Raw genomic sequence first — 23770 nt, 5'->3', positions numbered from 1 at the left:
ATTAAATTTATAAACAATTTTTTAAGCGTATTTACATATTATGCAAACTTCAAAGTTTCAATTTTTTGTATTTTTATTATTATTTCTAAGATAATTGCGCATGTCATAGCAGAATAGCTCTAAAATAATTTGTAACTTGATTTTTTTGGACTAAATTCAAGGTAATTAACAGAATCTGCTGGTTGAAAGCAATTTGAGAGTAAACTATATTAAGATTTGGAAAGGATAATATATTAATGATTTAATAATACAGCCAATTATATGTTAAATCATTTATCATGTAAGAAAAAAAGATATTGCTTAGGGTTTCGAATTCTTTTTAATTTCAATAAATCTGTTGTATATTTTGTGGTTTTTTCAACTCTGTACTTAAGTGATCATTTGTGATCAAATGATAAAGAGTTTTCGTGATTATGGGAACTGAATGACTTGATCAGGTTTTCTTTTTTCTTCCCCATATTTTTTCCTTCGTACCTTCCTTATACGAATTATTTTTTATTTTTTTACACACTTTTTTAATTTAATAATTATGCAGTATAACAAATATTCATATACGATTTTACTAGTTGATTTATTTAAAATGACATCGGTAACTGTAAACTAACAGCTGCTAAGCAATGGAATTTTATATTAACTTAATTTTATTTCAGGATTTCATTATTATACAATAAGCGAAGTCTACCTTAGAACTTATAAACATATAAATTGATAACAAGGAACGCTGAAAGTATTCGCTTCATGAATTGAGTTTAACGATTTAAAAAATTATTACACTGTCTACCAGGTTGATAATTCCTCAACAGCGCATTCAATTAACATCTCTGTTCTGCATTTCATCCACATTTATTTAGAATGTTTATTGTTATTATTTTTTTTACACACTTTTTTAATTTAATAATGGAACCTAGAACTCACTATAGCAGTAGAAAAGCTACATTCTAAAAGTAAAATATGCTAAACAAACGTTAGGTCGGCAGACTCATGATGTTTCAGTTTTACCATTCAATAGAAATGATAACAAAGAATTTTAAATAACAGATTTGTACACAATCATGGAATGCTCCAACAAATTGCTCCAACAATTCTAACAAGTCCTGTAATCATTTGCATAACCACTTATGCCAATTGTTGATATTCTTTTTAAAAGTGATAATTACTGCTCTATACAGATATGGAAAAGATACTTTTGCAAAGCTTTTTTTCGTATAATTCGGAAGTCACGAAGTTCGCTAACCAGTGGTTTTCTGACAATGCGAAAAATTTAAAGTAATCTATTTGTATTCTTCAATAGCTCCGATCGTAATTGATCACACTCATTCCTAAAAAAACTCGAAATCTTTTCAAATAGCTTTGTTCTGTAATGTTAACTTTCTTTTATAGGTGGTTATTTTTTAATTCAGGTCAGTACTGTCATTACTTAAAGGACACAATGAGCATTAATTAATACAGTTCTCCAGCTACAGCATCAACTTCGATGACAAGAAACTTTTTGAATGAGATTACTACTGCAAGTGACCATTCATCAGGTTGACCAATATTTAAATTTATTTTGACTGTTAAATACATTGTATTCAGTTTCCAATTATTTTATTACTACTTGTTAGTTTGTAAATTCTTCTCATTAATATTAAGGACTTTCCAACCTTAAAATTAATGGTCCCTAAAACTTATTGTTCTTTCCCCTTTGCTCTCTTTCAGTATAACTATTTTGCCACTACATTCAACTGCGACCCTATTTGAAACATGGAAGCTCCGGTGAAGGGACGAACTATCCTGTGAAAAAGCCTGTATCATTTGGAGGGTTCGTTTATTTAACGGACCGCCATTCGGATATGCTTTTGTCTATTTTCGTTTGTGATAAATGCATGTGTGAGGACTGAATAATTAATTGGACATGACGGGCACTGAACGGAAGGTTTTCCAGGTTAGTTTTGCACTGTAATTTAATTTTAGACTTCATTTTATAATCAAATCTATATGTAACAAGGCCCTTCAATGAGACCAGTACAAAGATTTCTCCATGTTGCTATTGCCATATTTTTCGTTTAGAACAAAGAAAAAGGATAAGCGCGATTAAGGAAATCTAGCAGTAACTCTATAAATTTAAAATGATATATACAAATGAGCTACTTTACCAGGTCGTGAAACACTGAATCATTTATGTATAAGTTTGTCGTTTCAAAGAAGTAAAATTTTGCAGAAGTATTATCCGCCGGACTTTGACCCCTCGAAAATCCCAAGAGCTAAAGGACAGCGTAATAGACAGTTTGTACAGCGTGTTATGGCTCCTTATAATATGCAATGTGACACTTGCCATGAATACATATATAAGGTACATTTGTTCCATTCTCAAGTCTCTTTGTGATTTTTTTTCGATGATAATCATGTGAATTGGAAGCACAAGTCGATCTTCATTTAATTCTACATGACCGCTAAGCTCTGTGAATAAAGAGCACAGGTACTGTGTAAAGCAACATAAAGAGAACGGAATATAAGAATTGTAACTCTACTTTTGAAGTTTTTTAATTTTCACTCAATTTCAGGGGAAAAAGTTTAACATGAGACGTGAGACAGCGGAAGGTGAAACTTATTTGGGGCTGAAAATCTTCCGGTTTTATTTTCGGTTCGTTCTTCTGAGTGACTTCATTTTCTATTTAGTTTCTCAAATTCCTTTTGTTCCAAAATCTGTGACCTACATATTGCGACCTTACAGATGTCCAAACTGTTTAGCCGAAATAACATTTAAGACGGATTTGGAAAATTGTGACTATCAGCAAGAGCATGGAGCAACTCGTCTTTTCGAAGCCTTCAAGTTGTATCAGCAGGAGGAAAAAGCAAAAGAAACGAAAGAGGAGGAAGAAAAGAAGGACCCCATGAAAATGCTTGAAAAAAGAACAAAAATGAGCCGAGCCGAAATGGAAGCATTAGGTAAATAAAGGAATTAATACCGATGATATTTACTGTGATACTCTAATAAGTACCTTTTCCACTTTCCATTAATAACTGTTGATCTTTTGAGTGCTCTGTTATTGATACTTCACTTGACCGCGCATACTAAATTATTAAAAGAAGTACACTGCTTCTCAAACAAATTGTGGTTGGTCATTATCGTTGATAGAAATGCATTACTAATACAAACTATTACTTCTTGTGAACTAAAAATGGTTAATTTTCAGGTAAATTAGAGGAATTACAAGAGACAAATCGGCGACATGAAACGTTTGGCCCAGACCAGTACTTTCAAAATTTAGACGGAACTCAAGCAGAAGTGAGTTGGATTTATATTCATTAATCGAGTTATTTTGACGCTAGCAATGACATATTTATGCATTCCCTGTCGTAACATTTTTAGGTAAGGTGATTTTGTTCCAGGCTTTACGGCTGCAGGAAGAAGATGAAAAATTCATCCAGAAATTATACGGAAGAACGGAAGACGGCAAAATTATTAAACGAATACTGGACGATGAAAACAAAAATATGGATTCATCAGTTCATGCGAAATTAGAAATAAAGCATGAGCCTGTGGATGAAGACCAAAAACCAAGCTGTTCGTCTACTGACGTAATGAATCTGAGACCAGGTCCACCAAGACAAGGTGTTATGGTGGCACATAAACGAACATCGCAAAGGGAACTTTTATCAAGAATTGTTGCTGTTAAGAAACAAATGAAAAAAAATAAGCCGGTGATTATAAAAACAGAAATTCAAGATGCAACTAACAGTCCTGAAAATTCACAAGAACATTCCACGTCAAAACAATTTGAAACACATAATAGGGAATCACAACCTATTTCACCAACATCAACATTGTCTGCCCTTCAAGGCTTGGCTGATTACTGTAGTGATTCTAGTAGTGATTAATTCTTATAAAACTGCGATAAACACTTATTCAGAAATAGATTTTTGGCATTTTAAACCCAAAGGAACTGGTTAGTTTTACTTTAAGTAAGGAATGAAAAGTAAACAGAGTAGAAACAGTTGTATGGAGGAGAGTTTTCATCCTTGCAGAAACTGGCGCAGCTGAATTAGTTGTCTTGATGAAAGAAACTAATATAAAGAAGTAATGGATTTTGAGCTTTTAACTTTTACAGTCAACTTGGTTTTAAGTTGATTGTAAAAGTAGTGTACCTTAAACCTAAGGATAAATTCTGGGGAAAGCAAAGAACTGAGAAGATTTTGATCAGCGAAGTAAAATTCACTTCAGTTTTTTAACCAAATGCAAAGAAATTCGATGCTTTCTGAGAGGGTAAAATTAATGTTAACTAAATCACAGTTGAGTTCTAGCGGAGCTTAAAGTATTGCTCAAGAAATAAGTACAGTTTCTTAGGAATTGAACTTTTGAAAAGACCTATAAACTCTTAGTGACAAGTTTTAATATGAAGCATTCAAAGATGATTCGTCGGAAACATCGGATGCATCGGATGAGATTACCATTTCAGCTTCGCCTTCTTCGATCGTTGGTGTCCGAAAACTATGAAGGGGACTATAACAAACAGTAATGTATTATGAAAGTCTGTTCTAAATGATCAAAATGGAAACTTTCACTGTCTACTCGTTACAAATCCAGCTATTAATTCGGTAAAACATCGTACGTTGAACTCCCCGGAGGTAAAACATTCCCAGGATGCATGGTTACTATCGATGTTGCATTCGATGCAGCTACAAGCGTTTCAGGCAATACGCTGTGCCGATGATGAAGTTGACTTATTTGGCGCAATGTATTTCGTCCTTCTTCCTTTGTCTAGAAATGAATGATTAATTGTAACAATAAACTGACATGAATATTGTTTCCAAATCTCCAACTAGGCATATTCTATGTAAAGCAAACATACGGTGTCATATTCTAAGCAACGTTGTGCAAACGGAGTAGCTGTATCCAGATCGCCCTTCTTCAGATAATATTTGGCAAGAAAAGAACAACATGTTGCGATATTATTTAAATCGTCCATCTAAAATAAATTTTATGCGCTGAATGAAATGTTTTTTAGCACGAACACTGTGAAACTTACGAATTCTTCGCCATAAACATCCAAATATTTTTCGTAGATTAATGCGGCCTGGTCATTGTCGTTACATTTTGCATAAAGTCTAAAGCAGAAATGAAATGAACTAAAGTCATACCACACATTTAAGTATAAATAATGGCTGAAAATACAAAAAAAAAAAACACAAAAAAAAGATAAATATTTATCACTTTCCAAGCAGCATAAGCGCAGTTCCCTCGACATCTCCAACCTTATATGCTTTCAGGAAACATTTCTGAGCATCAGGAATTTGATTAAGTCGAATATAAACTTCACCCAGTGCAACTAACATACGCGAGTCATCCGGTCTGTAAAGTAGTATATTGAAATTCATAGATCATAGAAACTGAACATTCTCAAGTTTTACGTGCTTGGCTCAACCTCTACTATTCAAAAAAAATTCACTATACTAACAATCTCAAAAGCACAAAAATTTTGAAACAAATTTTATCTTCAACAATTATATCTTGATTTGTTAGTAACGTTATGAAGTTATTCTTACTTGCATTTGTGAGCTTGTTGGTAGTAATAAAGTGAATATGAAGGCATTTTTAGTATATCGTAAAGCTGACCCAAACCATACCAACCACGATAATCATGTGAATCAGCTTCTAAACTTATCTTAATGTAAACGACATCATTCAAATTAGCTACTATTGCAACATATATATTTTCACATCCTATTAAAGCAGATTACATTTTTACTATTAATTCTTGCTGTATAGCAGCAAGTAGAAGCGAATGTGTTCCAGTGGTCTGTGTTTCAGAATTCAGTATAACTTCAAATTTCAACAAATTCCAGTATGTGAAATGCAATATATATATAGCAAAGATACCGATTGCTTTCCGATATGCAAGGCATGCAGCTGGATTATTTTTTTGCTCCATGAACTCATGACCGATTAATGTCCAAGCTGCTGCATTGTTAGGGTTGAGTTTGAGTGAGCGCTGCAGGAAAACAACTGCTTTCTCATGCTCACCTCTCAAACTATAGTAATTGGCTGAAAATCAGTTTCCTAAATAATAAGATGTTCTTAAATATTAAAAGGAATATTGGTCTAGTAAAGGACTGATTTCAATTATTTTGAACAAAACCTTATATCAAATCTTTATATTAAAATTTTACTTCATTATGTTTTACAGTAATGGAAGACTTACCTATTATACAACACGTTTCCCAGCAGAATTTATGTGTTTTAAAAAAAGTATGGGCAAGGTCTGCCAAATCTGAACGAGCGCTCTGAAAGAATTGAAAAGCTAGAAGCTAGAACACTGATAAACAACTCAAAGCTGAACTTCGAAATATTTTTTTCTACTTATAAATTTTAAGAATTAATTTGAATCAAAGACCGACTTACTCGAACATACAGAGAGTCAGAAAATAGATGCATCTGTTCCACGCGATAGGGATCAAGTTTACGCACTTTTTTGAAAAATTCCAACGCCATATCATGTTCTGAATTAAAAATTACAAAAAATATTACAAATAATAAAACTATTTAATAACATTTTTTAAGGAAATAGACAAGTTGATGACCTTGCATATTATTTAACGAAGCAGCAGCTTGGTTCATAATGTAAGGCATATTTGGGAAACCGCATTCGCTCAACTTTTCATACTGTTCCAACGCATTTTTATGCAACTGAAATCGGGAAAGCACAGCAGCTCTGAAAAACTGATACATCCAGTGTCCACCAGCAGAGTACGCTTCTATTTCAGCCTGCAACAGTACTGATTAAATATATAAATATATTTTAAAATAAGAATAAACAACTTGTTCTAAATCAAATACAAGTATGAAAACTAAAGTTTCGAACTAACTGTTAGTTCAAGGAAAAAATAATTAAAATCCTAACATATACTGTCAATGAAAATTGCTTGAGTAAAACACATTACTTTGCCGGAATTCACCTTACCTCATCCACGGAATCTACGAGCATAATCAACTCCTCCCACGAAGGCCACATAGCTCGATTCAACGATATAGACTCAAGAAATGCTTCCTTTGCTCCTACCTTCAATTTCAGACTGCAACGCACCTTTGCAAGACTATAAACGTTGTCTCTTATTTCGGATGCTTGAATTATCACAAATACTAGTTTTTATTCGATTAATATGAAGGTCAGAACTGTCTTAAAATGACTACGTTAATATCACAATTTCGTTATGAGAAAGTGCACTAACATATACAGAAGAAACGCATCGAAATATTCCGGATGATCACTACCAAGCAAGCAAAGTTCATTATGAAGTTCCTTGAGTTCAGAATCATCATACTCCATTCGACTAATTGAATCTGCCTCAGTTTCAAGTCGATTATATTCATATGCCTGTTTTTGTATAAGCATAATTTAGTAATGCTAACAAATATAAGCAGTGTGAAAATAAGTGCTACAGAAATGCCAAACATTTTCATTTTAATCAATAACAAAGAGTGAAACAAAATGAAGCATTTACTTTTACAAATGTCTAGCTAAGAGTAGTTATCAACAACAGAGAAGGCCATTTTTGAATAATGAAATGTAACATGCAAAATACCTTCAGAAACTACTATTTCCGAACTGTATTTTTCCACATTTTCCGATGTACCAAAAACCCTATCGTAATAAATATGTGAATTTTTAATCAAAAGGCATTTATAAGTTAAAAAACGAGATAGCAAATCGCTAACCAAATATCTTGCCCAATAATACATGAAACGATCATATGATGACTCATCTTTTATCTGTTTCAAGAAATAAGCAGCTCGATAAAATTCACGTTTTTTAATTAAAGCTCTACCTATAAAAAGTTTAGTGATTTTGAGAATTATTAATGGGTTTACAGCTGGACTAAGTGTTTTTTGAGTAAAACTAATAGTTACTAGGTTAATTTTTTAACTAAATCGTTTTCTAATTTAAAGCAGATTGGAGATCGCATAAAACTTGGAGAAACATTCATTGAGAAAATAGCTGAAACATGGACTAAAATTTATATCTAGGGAGCTAACATCAAAGATTCCTTTAAGGGGAATGATCTTCTGCGCCACTACTGTTGAACATATTTTATGCAAAACTTCTTATTTGGATTTTCATCATATTATTTGGATTCCTCTATATCACAAAAACGAACCAAAAGCAGCAACTTTAGCCACATGTGGCTCGATTGTGTTGTAATCCATTTCTGCTGTTTCTGGTTGTGCCGACTTATGGTTCGCATAGAAATTGTGCCAGTCCTCATTAGCATAAAATAGCATTTCGCTAACCCTGAAACCATTAAATTCTGCTGCCTGCTTCTTGATATTTTGTTTGCTCTTCACAAACTGACAGGACAGGAAGTAAAACTGGTAAAATTACAGAAGTTACAGATGTTGAATACTACACTTAAAAACAGAAAATTCAAACACACCACTGCTCCGCATCTACCAAACATCTCATTTCGGACTCTTTAAGAAGCCAATGAAGATCGGCTAAAACGGCAACACCATCAACTCCCAAACTCATAACTGTAAAACAAATGGAATCAGAAGTAAAATTCATCCAAAACAACTTTAAGAAAATTTCAACACATCAGACCGCAGCTGCCCCAAATACAACCAATATGAACATGTATCTCCAGTATCATCACAGAAATCGTAAATCTAAATGGGAGAATATTCTGTTCCACATCAAAAATATTAAAAAAATCAAAGTAAAGATATCATTTCTTGTATTAAAAACTTACGATATAACTCTGCGAATAAAATCCAACAAAAAATAACAGAAGGTTTAGTTCAAAACAGTCAAAATTTATAATTTAACAAAGCAATACATTCGTAATATCGAAAAGATAGTTAAAAAAGGAAATAAATTTGCTACTGCGAAACGGGCATAAATAAGGAATTTTACAATAAAACGGACCTAAATACTTTTTGAAAGATAATGAAGGAATTATACTTAAGTGATGCAATGTGTACAACAACAGACAATCTCTCTATGAAACTGCCAGTTTTATTGTTGTGAATTTTCCTGCAATACGACCTATATAATAATTTTCAAGAAGTCAGTTTAAAATAAATTTTAGTTTTTCACATCATAGAAAAACCACCAAGCAATTCAGAACAAATTTTAAAAACAGGTAAAAGCATAACTTAATCAAATTTGGACAAAAATTACAAAAGAACTGTCTTTCCTCGCCAAACTTCTAGACTGTCTTAGGATATTACATGATAGATTCAATATTCGAAGAAACTTCATAAAATGAAATTAATTTTTACACTGAGCATTGCCTTAAAAAATATGCCTAGTAGTCTCAAATTTTTAAAAACGTATTCTACATCAGATCACTACAACCCATTTGGATTACTTAACATCTCACAATTCATGATAGTAAAATTTCTAAAGCTATTCTATCTAAACCAAAATTGCAAACTGCCTATTTTCACTTTCCAATAGTTTTCGCAATGGAAGAATAGCTGAATACAATAATGAATGAAAATTAGCGAAAAAAGACAAATTTCCAATTAGCATTTTGTAATAGAATTATCAGTATATTCAAATTGTACAGAAATCGCAAGTGAAAATCTTTAGAAAAAAAATTCATAAGAATCTAAAGGTAAAATGATATTAAAGGGAAGAAACAATTTAAGAACACTCTGTTATGGTCTGCAATAGTTAGTCCATTTCAAGTCACATTCCAATTCAATATTGAGCACAGAAACCACCAGTTTTTTTCGAAAATTGAGCAAATTTCGTCCAACAATATGATATTTTACGGAATTCAAACCGCTAGTTCGGTCTCTTTTGTGAGCCATCTAAAAACCTGTAGCTATTTACTTAAATTGCATTTGGTAACAAAAAAACAACAAAGAGACAGAGAGTAATCCTCTCGAGGATTCTTAGAATAATGTAGTTAAAGCTTATCTGCTTTTGATTCCCGTATTTTTTGAAATCTCTCTTTCGCATTTTTGGATCGTGTATGTGACGAAAAGTATTGGAACGGTTTGTAGTTAAATTCATCGGTCTTTGCATAGATGACAGCAAATTTGCATCTCTTAAAGCTGTCTTTATTCAAGAAATTCAAACATTTTTTCAAAAATTCAGATTGCCATCTTCCATCAAAAATATTCTATTCGATACTGCTCTTCCTTTTTTTTTATAACACTTGCCCTGCTATTTTCTTTATAATTAAACTCATTACCAAATGCACACATTAAACATACCTTAAACGAAGATAAAATTCGTCGTCTTCAAGACCCCATCCCCAGTACTTATTTGACATGCCATTCACTACCTTATAATCAGACATTGTCAAAAGTAAAATACCACCAACAAATTTCGTGTAATTATACCTGTGAATGAAAGAATAATGAAATAAAAAGTGGAAAGACCTAAGGCATATTCCTTTGTCAAAGAAAAAAATGTATAAGATATTACTTTGGATGATATTCTGGGGAAGATATATGTCGAATGATACCTTTTCCTGGATATGAATAATCTAATTGTGGATTTAAAGGTAAAAGATCGACATCATGCATAGCCAAGTAATCACATCCTACCTAAAATAAAGAAAGCCCTGAAACCTGGAACTTAGAAATAGCCCTTACTTGTATTCTGTTAAATAAAACGTCCATGTTTTCTGTCAAGATACGAAATATTAAAAAGAGTAGGAATAATGTATAATTTACTCGATCTGCTTCATACCACCCAACATTAATCAGCGATGCTCGATTAAACCTTAATGCATCCGTCTGGTTTAAAACAATTATCTTATGAAGAACATTTTGTTTATTGAGAAAATCTGCTATATAAGAGACGAATATTCGTAGTTCCGCCTCACGGTCACGATATGGCACCAACACGCATAACATGTGAGTTGGAATAATAGTTGTAAGTGATGCATGCCTGAATAGACCAAAAAAATTATTCAATACTAAGCCATATACTAAACCTTGATTTCTGAGCTCACTGATTCCATAACGAAGTGATTTATGCCATAATCAATTTATACTAGTGCAATACAATAAAACTTACCAGTGGAAAAGCTGATAATCTGAATCAACGTAATTCTTCCAACTTTTGATTATGAACATCACAAAAAGTGCCACACAGATGATACAGACCCAAGTCAAAGGCTTCTTCACAGATCCCCCTTTCCACACAACTTAAAAACAAATAACAGGTAATTGAATCAAGATTCAATACAAACGACCATGAAAACTGTACCAGCAATTCATAACCCTTCTTAAGTACAACTAAACATTTAACATTTACCTTCGTAAGGAAAACTAACCATTGAATATTCTTCTCTTTAAATATCGAACATGCATTTAAAACTACAATCATTACCAAAATACTCCACAACAGTAAGTAGACACCCTGAAAAATAAGATATCAAAATGCTCACAATATATGAATTTAATCGTCGTCATTGAAGTTTGCATCCATATTGCTCTTGACCATTTTTTAACATCCTACCTCAAATGATAGTGAAGCACACTTCGATGCCATCTATAAAGAACTTGAAAAGTTCTCCAAATTAAATACCGAAGTTGGAACAATTTCCATAATGCACACACTTATCCTTGCAAAAATAAAGTAATATAATATGATACCAGAATAACGAAAATCCAATGGTCACTTGAATATTAATATATCTTCACTCATAATACCCATTCCCAGCACTAATTGAACACCGGCAGTATTCACTGCATCTGCATTTTAAACAGACCTTGAATAACGTAGAAATCCCAACACATCTATATCCTTGCAATAGCTTGAATCCCAAGCATAAACGAGTATGACTTCAAACCTATCTCCAAACTATATTATGCTTTAAAACCAATCAGTCAGTTATACAACAGCAAACTATTTATCGTAAGCAAAAAATTTTTTAACCTAATTAAACTCAAATAATCTCTACTACATTTCAAGTATTTCCGATCTTCAATTCCCTTCTTTTATCGAAACAAAAATCCAATTTCATTCGGAGAAAGCAAACAAACTCTTTGATGTATTAAGACAACAATTAACAAGTACAATAAAGTGTAATAAGAAAAACAACTTTTACCATTAAACCCAGCACAAAATATTATTACTAAAAGAATGAAACAAAAAAAAAAAAACCGAAAGTTTCACAGGAATAAATACCAGCACACAAAATTTCACCTAGCACAGATTACCAGTTTAAAAACTCCAATTGAAATTCCACCATCTACAATTAATAACAGAATGTTCAACAAGCGTGAAACGATTTGCGGATATCGTATACTTGAGATGCTGAAGAGTACCATGCAGTGAATCACTCTCCAAAAAGAAAAAAAAAAAAAATAATCGAGAATATAAAGTATTTTCGCGCTCGCTTTAAATCTATTTTAAAATTAAATGTCTCCAAAACTGTGAATTAAGGAAATGCCTAAAACTTACTCTAAAAGATTTAAGAAAACAATTTGATAAAAAAAAGGAAGCCAGTAATAAGAGAAAATAACACGCAGCAAGTGGCACAGAAGTATATGAGGGAAAACCCGGTAAATGTAAATACTTTACAGAACCAAATGTTGACAAAAACAAATATGCCCTAGCCTCATATTTCAATTTTAAACTTGAAAAAAAGAAAATATTGGAATTTAAAAATTTAAATAAACGTGAGTAGCTTTTTTTTTCCACAACGAAATATTTCTCTTCAATAAGTAACGTCAAAAAAACATAAAATACTATTAACATGCTGTAAGAGGTAAGAAGATACATACCATACTATAATAAAAGATACTTCCGTCACAGCACAGCAATAGGTTTTAACCTTAGTTTTCCAATACAAATCAAGATCTCAACATTTTTTGGAATTGAAAAATTTGGAATGGATATCGAGAACAAAAAAATCATGAATAGGGCAGTAGAATAAAAACAGTGAATAGTCATCAAAACAAAAAAGTTCCTAAAAGCATATCAGCCTTTCAACCCAAAACATCAAATTTTTGGGAGGGATATCAAAACCGTTTCGATATGATGAACAGAACCATTAGGACTGTTTGCTGCAGAAATCTCTTCTACGAATGAGGCAAAAAGGGTTGGTAAATGTAAAAAAGGTCAATAAATATGTGCTATTTCAAAGCTATCTATACAAAAAATTAAGATAAAAAAATTCGAAAGGAAAGACGCACAAACAATTCAAAAGACAATAATCACATCTAAAATCACAGAGTGGCAGTTGATGAGCTTTGTATGCATGCACCAAAAAGTTTTAGGCAACTTAACAAAAAACAACAATTCGAACATGTCTCAAGAATAAAAAAGATACCAACCACCACTACTGAACACAACTCTAAATAGTCAAAACGCAGTGCACCGGTACAAAACACCTTAAGATTATAAATTATCGATGTCCAGAAATAGTTGGTGCCTTTTTTGAATGGCAGCATGTTTTGTAGATATTAATAATCGTTGTATTTTGTGTGCTTTCAATCTCTGTACAGCAGCGCAATAGCCTATTTAGTGAGTCACGCCGTCGTTTACGTTCTTTTGTTTTGATCACTATTTTCAAACGACCATTTCTAAAAGCAGTAAAATATTTGAACATCTCTGTTTTTTTAAAAATAGATTAATAAACTTTGGCAAAGACAAGGATGGAGAAAGATACCCTAAAGAAGTGCTTGAACTATGAAAATGCGAGTGAGCAGCTATGGCCAAGCGTGTAGCATCCACTGTCACACAATCATGCAGCTCCAGCTCGCTTATCCTAGGACAACACTAAAAAACAAGATTACAGCATATGTAGCGGTGTTATTGTTACAATGACATGTTTATATGCAACTAAAACAAGTTTTAAGATAATTAATATTCCAATCGTTTTGTAAAATCTGAATAGAAATTTGAAAAAGAAATTTACACAATACCTCAAATAACTGCACGAAAGTCAATACATCAATGCAAGCTGGGCATATGAAACGTCCATCAACACTGTATATTAAAGTAAATGAAGTGAGCGATGGTAATGCACGAAATATGGCGCATAACATATTATTCGACAGATTGCGCACGATAGCTAATCGAAGCCTGAATACTGATCATTCATAAAAAAATTCCTCAGTAATAGTAATAATGTTAAGGCTTAATACAACAAAGCTTCCGTAAAATCATTGATTAAAGTAAATGTATTATTTACCAAATATTTCTTACGATCCTAAAATAAGAGTAGTTATACACGTGTATCTGAAGAATGACTGTGTTATTTATAGTAAAGAAATACATCACAGGTAAAAATGAACACTGCAGTATTACATCACTGCAGTGAACAAGTGACATTACACAACAATAAACAAGCGTACATGGTCAAGTTATTCGCTAGTGGTGATTTCGCCAGAATATAAGGCAAATCAAATGGTAGAGCACATGTCCATAGCGATAAGTGCGTAAGTGTCGGAAAATAGGCCAGCGCTTGTAATGCTCGTGTTCCAAACCATTCCGTACTATTATCCAACAACGCAGCAATCCGTAAGTTCAAACGTTTCAAAGCACGCGTTGTTCCGATCATACTGAAAAAGTCATCTCAAGTGGGTAAAATACTTGGTCTAGATCCTGAATTTTAATTAAATATAAATTTGAAATCTCACAGAATAACAGTGAGCACTAACCGCAAATTGTGAAATATTTTCTCTTCATTTACCGGGTAATTGGTATCAAATGAGATATCAAGTTGTTCAAGCTCGAGATACACATCCCCCAAGTAAGCAAAGAAATCAATTACAAATTCTGGACGAACATATTTACATTCATACTGCATAGTAGATCCTGCAGTCAACGAGCTACTGCTGATACCAACATTAGCTGGCTGAAAGATTACATCTAATTTAAGATCCCGAACAAAATAAAAGAATGTAAACCAAATTTAACTGATGTCAGTTATATTTCCACCTGTTTCAATAAAATCGAATAGATCTTCATATGAGGACTATTGGGAAACAAAGCGGATACATTTGCAGGCATTGTATAACAATCCAAACGAAAAGAACGTAATTCTGTCATCGAACGAGCCACAGCACTGAAAATCGTGTATGTTACAAAAAAATTATACGTGTAAGTTACGAATAAATTAAGACAAAACAGAATGAAGTTATTTATCAAGTTAATTACTTCCTTGAAGATATGTTAAAGTCAACGATTTCGGTAACAGTGATAACAGTGAGTCATTCTGACTAATTTCATTACTTTTATACGAAAAAACAGTAGCCTTTGTTAACAAAACAAATTTCAAAATTGCTTACCGCATCCCATTATAGAGTTCATCTTGAGCCTGATAACTAATACTGAGAGCCTGGAGTTGGGCCAACTGATGGCTATACTCTTTGAGCAGATTTGTCATTGCACAACCACTTACATCTGTTATTAGACGTAATTCACGCAAGTTTACACATCTCTGACAGATACTACAAATAAAAGCCTGAGATTACAAATATGCGAACAAAATTCTGATCTTTATAATCTAACGAAGAATTATATTTAGTTAAGAAAAAGTCTTTTAGATCTTTTACTATATTACTGCGTGCAAATTACCTGAACAATACATGTCTGCCAATATTCACATGCGGAATAAAAAAATCAATGTAACGTAAATAACGCCCGCATTTCTGTAAGAAACCACAAACATGATGATCATCAATTGGCCGGATTTGAAATGAATTTGTTACAGTCGATGGGATATCTGCGAAGGTAATATTCTGCCAAGATATATTTAATAATCTTTTCCACGTCATCGATACACGTTCCAAGCGTACACGGCATCTACGGTTAGAATTGATGTAAAAGTACATTTGTAAAGCAGTACCCAAATATATATCAGAACTTGAGTAATTTTCTGGCAAATAACAGTCAGCGAAGAAACATGATATACTGGAAATGGGGAAAGCAAAATCGAAATGAACATTTAAAAAAATTTAAAAAAGGTATAATTCTTGGCAAAAGAAACTACTAACTTTAAGGGCAAATAAGACAAAATTTTCTTCTGGACATTCAAAGGAAGATCAGAAAAAGGAAAACAATTGTCTCCAATGAAATCGTCACCATTACTACCATTCTGCATAGATAGTTGCGCCTTTGGCAATGAATTTAAAGATTGCAAGGAGGAGGTAGAAGGTATGGTCTGCAATTCAACATTCTAAAAGCAACATAAATTGACACTTTTTAACAAATGCAATCTGAAGAAACTTATCATTTAACCGAGCTGACTGATAAAAAAAATGTCGATGTACATCCTAATCAGCTCCAAAGATGAGCTAAGCTCAAGATGGAAAGCACCCACTGAAATCTATAATTATATTTTAGATCCCAAAAATACTTTAAAGTAGTGGCATTCCTAACAACTACCAAATCGTGAAACGTTTAACAAAATGGCTCTCACATTCTAAACTTTTGGGACTATTAAAAAAAGAGAACGACCTCGATATGCACAATACTTCTTTTTCGCCTGCGTTTCCTTGTCACTATTTTTCGCGCACTACTTCGTCGCCTCATTTGCGTTATTTTCGTCTTCCGTTTTTTCATTACCATTTTACTGCTATTTATTGAAATTTTTGAATGGACCAAAACAATCCATTGGAACCCTATCGAAATAATTCAGGATAATGACCTGAAATCCGGCTTAACACTCTCACTTTTCTTCGACGTCCAATTTTTCAAACACTTTTTTGTGAATCCGTCTAAACGTTAACGGGATAATTGGTTGAAGCACTCAATTTTTCGGAAGATGACCACCGAAAACTTTTGGTTTACAACAATACTATGTTGGAGACTAATAACGCATGCAAAGCACTTTCGAAATACACTTTCCCGTGCTATTTTTTCAGGCCGCATTTCTAATGTACTTTTAACAAACAGTTAGATGGACTAGATTCCAAATTTCTTAATTGGGCTTTTGATTCACACCAAGGTGTGACGTAGTAAAACTTAATACTTACCGCTACGAACTTTAACAAGAAACTATTTTCCGTTTTAAACTATGTTTCATATCTAACTCGCAGCACTTCTCTCTCTCTCTCTCTCAGGAATACGAAGAATCCCCGTCCTTTTCCGCTTCTAAATCCAGAAAACGGTAGAACAAGAGTAGCAGACGATGAGAAACAACATGTCTGTACCCGCTGCAGTGGAGACCACGTGGCGGTGCTACACTTACCTTTTGCTGCCATGATGAAAGTAAGGCAAATGCTGACATCGGACACGAAGCACACACAAAACACGTAAAGTCAAATTCCCAGCTTTAGCCCTTCCCAGTTCCCACCAAACAATAAAATGGAACGCGACGCACCTCACCGCTTATAAGCCATTCCAATCAGCTATAGAAATGGGCGTTACCGTAATGCTCTTCGATTCTTGGTCATTGTGATGCTCGTCGTCTCTCTGCATGCGCTTCTTTCTCGTATTTGTCATGCGTGTGTGCTGCTGTGCGGTCGTGCTGGTGTCACTTTTTTTCTCGAGATCTCGCCTTGAGATTTCTCGGATAGTTTTTTCTTTTGTTTGCGGAAGGAGATTGCTTCACGTGACGTCTTCACGCAATAAATGCCACCTATATCTCCTTCCTTCTTTATTGTGTAGGCCTGGGTGAGTGGTTATCCACTATTGAATTCTCGCTTCTGTACACACTCGTCAAAGTATTTTTTACTCATAGATATGTTAAGAATGTGGAGAACATTCAAAGGACAAGATGTCGGCGGTTGGTAGAATGGTGCCCTTTTTACCAAAGACTTTTGCTGAAATAAGAGGACTGGAAAGTTAATCATTTTGTTGACTTATTAATAATTCTGCTTATTCAGAACACGATACTTGCACTCATTCCTGTGTTCCCTAAAATTTTTCCTAGGAAGGAATAAATGAAGGAATTGCTTTCGGGGTGGGATGATAAACAAAGAAGTTTGGAGCAAAAGTTTTTTTGTGTTGGAAAAAAAATTGTTCCAGAAACTCAGGATGTCAGCTAGAGAAATATATGAGCCCACAACAGATCCGGAAAGTGCGATGTACGGACCCTTCTTTGGTACACTTGGAGTATCCGCTGCAATGATGTTTACTGCAGCTGGCTCAGCTTGTGGTACAGCAAAATCAGGAACGGGTATTGCATCCATGGCTGTTACACGTCCTGATCTTGTTATGAAAGCTATCATACCTGTTGTAATGGCCGGTGAGCTTTTCAGATTTCGTATGTGTATCCTTTCAAAATTTTCACTGCTGTTAGGACGTCTAATATGATTCTTTGTGAACAAAAAAAATTTTTTTTTTTCATATTTTGGTTTATGCAAGAATAGTCCTAGGAAGTCATAGGAATGTGGTGAACAAATTGTTTGCTCCTCGATATTAGATTCATTTTCAGGTATTGTTGCTATTTATGGATTGGTGGTTGCTGTGGTGTATGCCGGTCGTGTAACATCTTCTGCTGACGGCTTTAAAATTGATCAGGGATTCAGTATGTTTGCTGGAGGCCTGGTATGTGGTTTGTGTGGTTGTGGCGCTGGTTATGCAATTGGGATTGCTGGCGATGCTGGTGTTCGGGCATTATCGCAACAGCCGCGTTTTTTTATAGGAATGATCTTGATTCTTATCTTCGCTGAAGTGCTCGGTTTGTATGGCATGATTATTGCTTTGGTCTTGGGAGCAACATAATTTACATGCATTTGTTGAACAAATATTAGACATAAGAAAAAACAAATAAACTTCTGTTTTACATTTTGATTTGAAACTTAGAGCAAAAAGCTAGAAGATGATGCAGAATAAGACTTGAAATTATTTGACAAACCTTGAAATAAGAACAAAATAGGATTTGCGGTGTTATGGAAAAATGTTACCAGAAGGGCTTTGATTCTCATTGTGGTATTCCGAGCATAATTTAATGGTTTCTTGTTGATGTAAAAAGTTCTGTATGAGTGAATTACAAAATTAACAATGCTGAAAAATTCTTTTTGAAGTTCAACACCTATTATCTGTATCAGTCCAAAGAATTTCCATAGATTATAGTTGAATAATCTTAGATTTTTTCATATTTGTACCTTTCTTACGCTTTCTACATAGATTTATTCATTACACTTTAGTAAATTTATGATGCTTTGCTATCATACTTTTCCTGTTTCCAGTTATCGTTTATAGAAGTCAAGCTTTCTCAGCTTATTTTTCTAATTTCATTTTCAATTATATATTTCAGTTATATGATTCAAATTTAAGATTGTTTTGAAACTAATTAGTCTAGGTCAAGAATTTATGTGGTAGTACTGCTTATGGCAGCATATGATTAGATGTTAAAGATTTTTTCTCTTCCTGTGAAATAATGGTTAGGCCAGTCACTATTTTTCGGTACTTCGATTACATCAGGCTTCTCGATATTATTGACTTTAGTTAGAAAACAAACAATGAATCATACTTCAATAATCAGATTTGAGCGTAATATGAACACTAATTTCGTATACTTGTTATAATCCCAATTTGGTCGCTGAATCATAATGGTTTTATAATACTGATAGGTTTCAGGATTGTGGTGGATTCTAGGTTCATATTCAACAGCTGATGAATTTATATTATTTTTCTAGTGTGTTTTACATTGCTGGGTTATGTTTGAAGATTAACCTCAGTTTTATGGAGGTTTTGCTCATCAGCTTTCCAAAACTTTTCGCTTGTAACGATCCAGTGTATTTATTCGCGGTACCATAGAATCCCTTGTGTTAACTACTGCATAAAACACTAATGTATGCATATTGGACTAGAATAACATGGGAGTGATTTCAGGGAATTTTGGATTGAATGATGTTTGATAAGGAAGCTCAATTTTTCATAGACAGGGAGCAATAATGAAACACTGTATAATCCTAAGATGAAGATGATATGTTATGTCATCCTTTCCAATGAAGACAATAGATTTTCTTCCTGACAATTTATGCTGTAGGTGAATTTATTTCATTTCCCGCTATTCCCATATTTTCTTTTTATTGGGTGAAACTGGACATATTTCATGAGACATGAGACATATTTCTTTAATACTAAAGAAACATTTCACGGCTTCGAGCACTGACTTTAGGAAAAAACCCATTTCCCTTCAATTGCTATTGTCGTTGAGATGGGACTTCATATGAAATGCAATCTTCATAATCCTTGTGAAGTGGCTATATTGGTTGATAGTATCTTTTTTGCTTTATTTGATACTCGACAACTTGGAAAATTTTCAGTGGAATCCAATGTGTTTCTTTGAAAGAGAACTCGCCAATTATTTATTTTCGAAATATTCTGTTGGAATAGTTGCCCGTTTTTTAATTTGTTCATGTTCTATCTTGTCTTTGATTTTGTCTGCAACAAATTCTTGCTTGGAAGAAAAAGAAAAATCGAAAGATTGTTGTATACTAAATGTTTTTGTATACTAAATGATCTGCTTTTATTCCCTTGTGAATAGTATGTTATTTTGTGTTCTCATTTTGAATGGTATGTTAAATGACTCATAAGTGTCACTTTTTAAGCATTTGTGGAGATACCTATCTTTGTTTTGCATTTCATTAGCGTCATTTTGTTTTTTTATGCAATTGTAGGCAAAAGTGCAAGATCAGATTTACTATGCGCTGTAGTTTACAAAGTCGAAGGAAAACTTAGCAAAATGGGTTTCTAATTTCAGATTTTCTTCACTAAATAGACAGGAAACTTAAAAAATGTCGTATGATTTGGCAGTAGCAGAAAGTCCGGCTTATTCACCCTTTTTTGGATATATGGGAGCTGCATCAGCGCAGATATTCACCGTACTTGGCGCAGCCTATGGGACGGCTAAGTCAGCTGTGGGTATCTCCAGTATGGGTGTAATGCGTCCGGAACTAATCATGAAATCCGTGATTCCAGTTATTATGGCTGGCATTATTGGTATCTACGGTCTAGTTGTGAGTTTTTTCTGGTTTTTTGTTTAAAACAAGTTATGTTTAATTGTTCATATTCTTTCCCATGTAAATCTAACAGTTGCAGTCCTCATACAGCATTTGGTTTGGAAAGTAGAGTTTGTAAAAAATATCAGTTTTGAATTATTTTCAGTATTTGAGCTTGTTTTAATGGGATTTGGAAAATGATGTTTTCTTTCACTTACTAGAGAATTGCTTCTGATCCTTCATTATTTTAGATCATTGTTTTAATTAGCTGCATAATTTACGGATTTTAAATTATAATCAAACGAGCGCACAAATGTAATCTTTTTTCAGTTCAGTAAATTATTAGTGTTGTTATTAAAATGAATGTAGCAGTTATATATCTCATTCATGTTGCAGGTGGCAATGGTACTAAAAGGCAAAGTGACGAAAGCTTCAGATGGTTATACTTTAGATAAAGGATTCGCTCATTTAGCTGCTGGTCTTACATGTGGTCTATGTGGCCTTGGTGCTGGTTATGCTATAGGTATTGTGGGTGATGCAGGAGTTAGAGGAACTGCTCAACAACCACGACTTTTCGTTGGCATGATCCTCATTCTGATCTTCTCCGAGGTAGGTATTTTTACTGATGTTAGTATTGATTGTCTCTAATTTTTCTAGATATTTTTTCGTTATGGTTATTTATTCATGAGTAAATTTCAAATAAATTGAGTTTACTGTTGTAAAATTTGCAAATCTTTAAGTAATTGCCGTTCAATTTGAGATATTAAGTTTGGTTTGATGTAGAATAACGAAAGTCTTTTCTTTTTTCATTTTGTCTGTTTCTGAAAGCACGAGTTATTGACACAAGACCAACTTGATGGTCTTCTTTCTAATCTGAAACTTTAAGTTCATTGTTAAACTTATATCCTTGATTTCTAACTTTTAATCATTTCAGGTTCTGGGCTTATATGGCATGATTGTGGCTCTAATGTTGGGAGCATCGTAAGAAATTGTAGTTGTCTTACTTTCGCTTTTCTCTCTAAAGCGCTTTCGGTATCGTTTCTTTTGTTCAAAAGAATACTTCTTTGTAGATTTACAATTACCCGTTTGGCTTTGAAACAAAAAGTATGAAATTCTTGGTTAAAAATAAGACAATATGAATTAATGTGGATTGCAAGTGTTGCCACTTTCTCACTCTTCCATTTTGTGTGGTGAAGTACTAGTTTTATATTTAGCATAGATTTTTAAGTTCATAATATTGCCAGTGCAGTTTGAATTTTACAGGCCTTCAGAATTTGCAGTCACAAGTCTTATCACTGTGCAGACAGTATGTAGTCTTTTTAACTCCCATGAAATTTATTCACTACCACATCATTTCTCGATCGTTTGATTCCTCTGGATTTTCACTTCCTATTATTATGATATTATGATCTGTTCTCATCTCTATAACTGATTTGTCGATATCTTTTCAAATGTTGGAAGTCCACAATTTAATTTTGCATCCATTAGCGTGAATTATTTTTCTAATGTTGTACTGTGACTAGGTCTGCTTTGTTCTGCATTTTTCTGAATTGAAATTTTTGACGTCAAATTCTTTATTCGTTGGTAATGACGAACGAGACGTAAATTTTCACTTGTAGCAGTTTATATTAAATTATTTAATTATGTTTCAAATCAAAATTATGTCGTAGAAGGAGCGGGAGCAGTAATTTTTTTAGATAGTAAAAAATGAATTTTTGTTCACTCTGTCCAGTTTCATAACTTCTGTGAAATAAATATTTTCCAGAATTGTTTTCATATCATAACAACTGTTAAAAGTTCATGATGTGGAAGTTGGTGGTAGCTTTTGGGTACACATGAAGAAACTGGTATGTTATACTCATTCAATTCAAGAACGTTTGTCCGTATCGACTTTTCGGTATTTCACTCTTTCAGCAACTGTGAAATGAGCTTCTTGGCTTAAAAGATACTATTTGTGAATCATTATTATTAATCATTTGCATAAATCATCCTTCTTCTGATCTGGGTCAGAAGTTCAATTCTTCACGGAAGATGCAGTTGCAGTTGCACTGTTCTCATTTAAAAACTGCAGATGGTGTAAATGATTGCCTTCATCAAAATTATGAACAGTTTCAAAGATTATGTTTTGTCGATATTTAAAGCCTTAAAACAGGTTGAATCACAGAGTTAATTTGACAAATTGATTTCCTAATTTTAGGTGCTACAAAAGGTGAGATAGTTGCTTTGAGTTAATCTGCCTTTCTAAAACTTTCATTTAGATTGTCTGGTGAGTTTCGCTTATGAAAGTATGATTTCAGATTTTTAAACAGTGAATTTTGTGTTTCGAAAACTCGTGATCCTCAAAAAACAAAAGTGAAGGATTCAGCCTTAGTTCACAAGTGCTGCTGCAGAAGATAGTCAGTTATTTGCCGCAACCATAATTACTTTAATACTACCTTCGGTTCATTGAAATACGCCCATTCGTTCATGTGACAACTCTTTACATCGGTAGATTTATCTCCAAAAAATGCCGTGCCGAATACATATTACGTAGTCAAAATTATATTGAAAAGATCTGAAATATTTTTGGATAAACTGGAGCATTAGATATATACCTGTTGTTTTTGGCTTAACATTTTCCACTAATTTATATATTTATTTACCTATCTTCATTTAAGCACTTTTAAGGGTGTAGAATGAAATGTCGCATCGAGTCATAAGTTACAGTTAACTAATTTTTGTTAATTAGAACCGTTTTGTTTTGGTTCCATAAATCTGAAATGACAATGATCGCAGAATTTTGGTTAATAATTCCAATAATCAGCCAAGACGTAACATAAATTCATTTTCGGCTCTGCCTGCTTGTTAATAATCCTGTACTGTAAAAACTATGGAATTTGACGGATTCTCGTCAATTAAGAAGCTTAACTTTGCTCATTTGTT

At 33.3% G+C, this 23770-nt stretch overlaps 6 protein-coding genes across 12 annotated transcripts; 3 read left to right on the top strand and 3 right to left on the bottom strand.

The window, feature by feature from the left end:
* Window positions 1-1894: 1894 nt before the first annotated feature.
* Bm3892 (Uncharacterized protein) lies at window positions 1895-3861 on the top strand (the record flags this gene model as incomplete). Its single annotated transcript, XM_001900297.2, has 6 exons — window positions 1895-1924; window positions 2201-2332; window positions 2544-2623; window positions 2714-2928; window positions 3177-3268; window positions 3373-3861. The coding sequence occupies 6 exons, from the start codon at window positions 1895-1897 to the stop codon at window positions 3859-3861; spliced, it is 1038 nt and encodes a 345-aa protein (XP_001900332.1).
* A 510-nt stretch (window positions 3862-4371) lies between these two features.
* On the bottom strand, window positions 4372-8507 carry Bma-mat-3 (Uncharacterized protein; the record flags this gene model as incomplete). 2 transcript variants are annotated; one of them, XM_001900298.1, is made up of 15 exons in its annotated part: window positions 4372-4483; window positions 4593-4741; window positions 4833-4949; window positions 5010-5088; window positions 5195-5332; window positions 5527-5635; window positions 5861-6025; window positions 6183-6264; window positions 6383-6480; window positions 6562-6745; window positions 6942-7074; window positions 7210-7355; window positions 7697-7806; window positions 8137-8270; window positions 8413-8507. In XM_001900298.1, 15 exons carry the CDS (start codon window positions 8505-8507, stop codon window positions 4372-4374), a joined length of 1851 nt encoding a protein of 616 aa, XP_001900333.1. The 2 variants fall into 2 exon arrangements, with proteins under 2 accessions (XP_001900333.1, XP_042932899.1); XM_043076965.1 differs by lacking the exons at window positions 7697-7806; window positions 8137-8270; window positions 8413-8507 and having other exon boundaries at window positions 7210-7307.
* Window positions 8508-9818: 1311 nt separating this feature from the next.
* Bma-sqv-3 (Uncharacterized protein) lies at window positions 9819-10852 on the bottom strand (the record flags this gene model as incomplete). Its single annotated transcript, XM_001900299.2, has 4 exons — window positions 9819-10035; window positions 10205-10333; window positions 10419-10540; window positions 10670-10852. 4 exons carry the CDS (start codon window positions 10850-10852, stop codon window positions 9819-9821), a joined length of 651 nt encoding a protein of 216 aa, XP_001900334.2.
* Window positions 10853-13353: 2501 nt separating this feature from the next.
* Bm10688 (Uncharacterized protein) lies at window positions 13354-16523 on the bottom strand (the record flags this gene model as incomplete). Of its 2 annotated transcripts, none has more annotated exons than XM_001900300.2 (10): window positions 13354-13531; window positions 13618-13727; window positions 13874-14033; window positions 14306-14512; window positions 14612-14808; window positions 14892-15018; window positions 15242-15403; window positions 15531-15758; window positions 15950-16131; window positions 16413-16523. In XM_001900300.2, the coding sequence occupies 10 exons, from the start codon at window positions 16521-16523 to the stop codon at window positions 13354-13356; spliced, it is 1662 nt and encodes a 553-aa protein (XP_001900335.1). The 2 variants fall into 2 exon arrangements, with proteins under 2 accessions (XP_001900335.1, XP_042932898.1); XM_043076964.1 differs by having other exon boundaries at window positions 15950-16116.
* Window positions 16524-17864: 1341 nt separating this feature from the next.
* On the top strand, window positions 17865-18623 carry Bma-vha-1 (Uncharacterized protein; the record flags this gene model as incomplete). 4 transcript variants are annotated; one of them, XM_043076961.1, is made up of 2 exons in its annotated part: window positions 17865-18144; window positions 18334-18623. In XM_043076961.1, the coding sequence occupies 2 exons, from the start codon at window positions 17865-17867 to the stop codon at window positions 18621-18623; spliced, it is 570 nt and encodes a 189-aa protein (XP_042932895.1). The 4 variants fall into 4 exon arrangements, with proteins under 4 accessions (XP_042932895.1, XP_001900336.1, XP_042932896.1 ...); XM_001900301.2 differs by having other exon boundaries at window positions 17934-18144; XM_043076962.1 differs by having other exon boundaries at window positions 17982-18144.
* Window positions 18624-20644: 2021 nt separating this feature from the next.
* On the top strand, window positions 20645-21833 carry Bm6434 (Uncharacterized protein; the record flags this gene model as incomplete). Of its 2 annotated transcripts, XM_001900302.1 has the most annotated exons (3): window positions 20645-20866; window positions 21245-21457; window positions 21783-21833. In XM_001900302.1, 3 exons carry the CDS (start codon window positions 20645-20647, stop codon window positions 21831-21833), a joined length of 486 nt encoding a protein of 161 aa, XP_001900337.1. The 2 variants fall into 2 exon arrangements, with proteins under 2 accessions (XP_001900337.1, XP_042932894.1); XM_043076960.1 differs by lacking the exon at window positions 20645-20866 and having other exon boundaries at window positions 21251-21457.
* Window positions 21834-23770: the final 1937 nt, after the last annotated feature.

This window comes from Brugia malayi (assembly GCF_000002995.4).
Source record: "Brugia malayi strain FR3 genome assembly, contig: Bm_v4_Chr1_scaffold_001, whole genome shotgun sequence".
NCBI classification, from domain to species: domain Eukaryota; kingdom Metazoa; phylum Nematoda; class Chromadorea; order Rhabditida; family Onchocercidae; genus Brugia; species Brugia malayi.
This window is presented reverse-complemented; position numbering and strand designations above follow the sequence as displayed.